Below are 4,118 nucleotides of genomic sequence, written 5' to 3'. Positions count from 1 at the left end.
TTATCCTGAGCATATTTTATCTGGGTACCTACGTGGCTAAGTAGTCTTACTTGAAGGAAAAAAAATCATGGCAGGAATCCATACCTTTCAGTGGAAAGCTATTAGGTTGAAATAAAAAATTACTGTTTTTATAGGTCAAAACTTTCAAAATCAGCAATTTTATATGATTCAATTTAATACTTCTGATTTTTTTTCTAAGTCAAGTAGGGGTTGACAGTTACATTTATGAAGAGCAAAGGGGTGAGGCATGGGAAAACAAAGCATTTGTCAGATTCAGAAAATAAAATTCCTGTGCAGATTGAGTGAGGTTCCCACTAAGAACCAAAAAAAAAAATTGCTAAGGCTGTGGATGTGGAAAACGGCATTATGAATCTACCACATAAGGTTTTAGAATGCAGTGATTGATCTATCTGTGATGGGCATAGAAGAGGAGTTTGATGGGGTAATGGGAATAGCATAGAATATTTTTCCTGACCCAAGAGGCTACAACATGGACACAAACCCCAACATTAACATGTTCTAAATTGCAACACAAGGGTAGGATTTAAGAATTCAGTTCTAAGGATACCTCTGCTAGTAATCACTGTTAAAGATTAATGAAAGTACACTCATGAAAAACAGTAAGAACATCTTATTCATATATTCAAATTATTAACAAATGGAGCGAAAGAAAACCATGGAAATTTGCTTCTTTGTTAATTGTTTCTTGTACATATACCATAGCATCATAATTTTGTTAGGCCACAAGATCACATCTGTATTGGAACACTCTGCCAAAACATTCTAAAATCTATGCAAAATGTATGCACTATAAATTAATGTAATTATCGTTGTGTGAGAATAGTACAATCCCTAAAATGATTATTAAAGCCCAGAAGTTCTATACACTGACTACTTCATTCTGTACTTGAATGGTGCCTAGTCCATAAATGATGCAATCCTGTCATACAGGGGCCCCTCAAGACACAGCAAATCACAAAAGACAACAAAGAAGAAGGACCACAGGCACTACAAATACTGTTAGAAACAACTTCCTGCATCAGTTTCAATTTTTTTGCATAAATCCTTCTAGGGTTCTTCTTATATTCATTTTATGAGATTCTCAAAAGTCATATAATTATTTTTATTACAGTGTTAAAGAGTACAGAGTTCAATCTGTAACATATAAAGATGAAACAATAAATACAGATAAGAATGTCAAATATTGGTAATGCCATTAGGATAAGTTATTATCAGTCACTTCTATGTATTCCATCCTATAATCTCATAAATCAAAGCTCTTAACTGTCTGGATTCATATGTGACTGTATTCTTTCCAATATGCATTCTTTTTTCTTCCAGGGGCTGTTCAATAACTGCAGGTATGTTCCTGCCATAGAGTTCACAGTGCTCTAGAAACTGGAGACATTCTTGAATAACACTGTCACGAAGCACGATCATATGTTTTGACATGTTTTCTAATAAAGACAGGAAGCACCTTTTGGCATAATACCAAGTATCAGTTCCTAGTTTTTTATTATAAGGTTCCAGGCTTTTGATAACTCGAGAAATACCAAAGTCATAATTTCCTTTGGCACAATAAAGTGTTCCTATCACCAAGTTGACAATGCACAGATGGTAGATTTTCTTTTCTGGGTCTTCATAGGAAAGCTGCTCTTCCTCCTTTTCAATCTTCCTCATCAACTCCTCGGCTTCTTCATTTTGACTTGTCATAATATATGAAACACACAGGTTAGCTAATACAATAGCACTGACATTCAGGATGTTATCATAATGCTTCTTGACGATGGGCTCATAAAAACCAATTGCCTGTTTGTATTTGTTTTCCTGCATGAACAGAACATGAGCCACATTCAACTTCCACACATCATGGTCATTACAGAATTCCACAGATTTGCGGAAGATCTTTTCCACCACTGGGTAATTTTCAAGGTTCCAGTAGATTTTTGCCTGGGCCATCAACACGGGAATATACTTCTCAAGGGTTTCATCATACTCATTAACTGCCCTTTTGACAGCTTCATCGTCTCTATTATGTCTTGCTTCCTGTACTTGTTTGGTGAGTCTCCGGAGATGCTCAGTCAGCATCCCAGCTAATCCATCCAGCTTAATGAAAGCCTCTTCAGGAGCAGTCTGGCAAGTGATCATGGCATCCAAGAAGTCATAGAGATAGAGTGTGAGGAACCTGTAAGTCAAATGGGCATTTTCTGCCAGGACATCTGCTGCCAAGTCAAAATATTCATACTTACAGTAAAGCAACAATAGGTTGCCAAAAGTCTCTGGGGGAAAGGGGTTCTGTTGGAGCAAGAACTGAAGCTTTTCAAATCCTTCTGTAGGTCTGGCATCCATGTTCATTAGCGCTTGGTTGTGTAAGGTCACAGGGTCTAACTCCTCCTCTGCCCTAGGTGGCATGTCAGTGAGGGTTTCCTGGGCCACCTCATAGTTTCGCAGCTGGTATTCTATAGCTGCCTTGAGGTTGAAGGCTTCCACCAGAGCAGTCTGGTGAAGGACTAAGGTGTTGCCAACGCTGCGAACATCAATGCCCTCTGTGGTCATGCCCACACCTAGCTCCGGGTGCTGGCGGATGCCATGCTCGATAATGTCGGCTATATGCTTCAGAGCTGAAGCATACTTCCTGCTGCTGTAATAAGCCAAAGCCAAGTTGTAGGAAAGGTCAGGCCGGTAACCCGAGGCCTGCAGGGCCGCAGAGAACTTGGAACACGCAGCTTCATACTGCCCCTCCTTGTAGAGCAAACAACCCAGGTTGACCTGGCCATCGGGCTCACTCTCGTCCCCACTGTCGTCCCCTCCTTCCCCACTCAGTAGCTGCTCCACCAGGCTCCTGGCCCCGGGCAGATCGCCCTCGCTGTACTTGATCGCGGCTTGAAGGCGGAGAACCTGATTATGGTAAACTGGGTTGTCCAGGAGGAGGAAGGCGACCCGGGTCGCCTCTGGGTAAAGGCAGGCCTTGTACAGGGCCTGGGCTTGATACAGGCGGTACTGCTCCAGTTCCGGGTGCAGCTGGCCCAGCTGCTCGTAGCACTCGGCCGCCAGCGCGAACTCCTGCAGGCGGTAGTAGCAGTAGCCCAGCAGCGATAGGCCGGCGCGGCTCCTCGAACTCCGCTGGACCTCTCCGCCCAGCAACTGCGCCGCTTCGGCGTAGCGGGAATTGCGGATGAGACTGTACACGGTCGCGGTGAACTCCCCATCGGGCAACTGTCCACCGCTCAGTACCTCCATAACCACCAGGCTTGTTATGTGCCTTGGTTACCACGGCAACAAGCCAACCGGAAACGGAAGACTGCGAAAAGATTTGCTCCGGAAGTAACTTTGCAGTGTAAGGCACTGGCTAGGCGTAGAAAGCAGTCACTGATGCGAGTCTCACAATTACTGGTTTGCTTTTCCTAGAATTACGGATTGCGCAGAGGCATGAGTCACGGAGGGGTACAGAGAACTCCTCCAGCCATTCAGAGACGGAAACTCTAGGTCCCGGCATGCCCCTCTCTAACGCGTCACCGCCCGGAACTGGCCGCGTTGCATGCTGGGAAGGGTAGTTTCTGTGTGACGGACATCAAAGAGTTTTTTTTTACAGGCATTTATACAGTCACTATGAGTTGGAAATGACTCGACGGTAGTGGGTTGGGTTGAGTACCTTCTTATTACAAATGAGGGTTCCTGGCTGTATCCCTTGCGTCATCTTGGTTCTTTGTGCGGGTCAGGGAGTCTGAAGTCCCTTGCACTATTGAGTGTCTTACTCTGTTCGGTCCAATCAAATAATGTTTCACGTTTTGTTTTTGTAAAATAATGGTGATTGAAAAGGCGGAATGTCTGTTTGGAATTCTCCTAGAATTAGAGCGTGTAAATTTTTTAAGAATTTTTTCCCATAAAAAATTTATACGTACATTGTTATGTGACCGCAATTGCTCACTGCATTCGGCAACAGCACATTCCTCCTTTCCACCCCTGATTCCCCATGTCCATTCAACCAGCTCCTAACCCTCTCTGCCATCCCATCTCACCTCTGGACAGAAGCTGCCTGTTTAGTCTCTTGTATCTACTTGAGCTAAGAGGCACGCTCCTCACGAGTATCACTTTATGTCCCACAGTCCAGTCCAATC

At 43.7% G+C, this 4,118-nt stretch overlaps 1 protein-coding gene across 1 annotated transcript; it reads right to left on the bottom strand.

Annotated features, from left to right (window-relative positions):
- Positions 1 to 1,076: 1,076 nt before the first annotated feature.
- On the bottom strand, positions 1,077 to 3,569 carry LOC101355431 (tetratricopeptide repeat protein 30A). The gene has a single exon (XM_004375470.3). It carries the CDS (start codon positions 3,238 to 3,240, stop codon positions 1,243 to 1,245), a length of 1,998 nt encoding a protein of 665 aa, XP_004375527.1. The 5' UTR covers positions 3,241 to 3,569; the 3' UTR covers positions 1,077 to 1,242.
- Between the last annotated feature and the right edge of the window lie 549 nt (positions 3,570 to 4,118).

The sequence above is a fragment of the Trichechus manatus genome, unplaced genomic scaffold, assembly GCF_000243295.1.
Source record: "Trichechus manatus latirostris isolate Lorelei unplaced genomic scaffold, TriManLat1.0 scaffold00037, whole genome shotgun sequence".
NCBI lineage: Eukaryota > Metazoa > Chordata > Mammalia > Sirenia > Trichechidae > Trichechus > Trichechus manatus.
Note: the sequence above shows the minus strand (reverse complement) of the source record. Positions and strands in the feature narration are given on the sequence as shown.

What these genes read in the sequence shown, in the direction of transcription:
- LOC101355431 (XM_004375470.3), bottom strand. Translation starts at nt 3,240, where the DNA reads ATGGAGGTACTGAGCGGTGGACAGTTGCCCGATGGGGAGTTCACCGCG.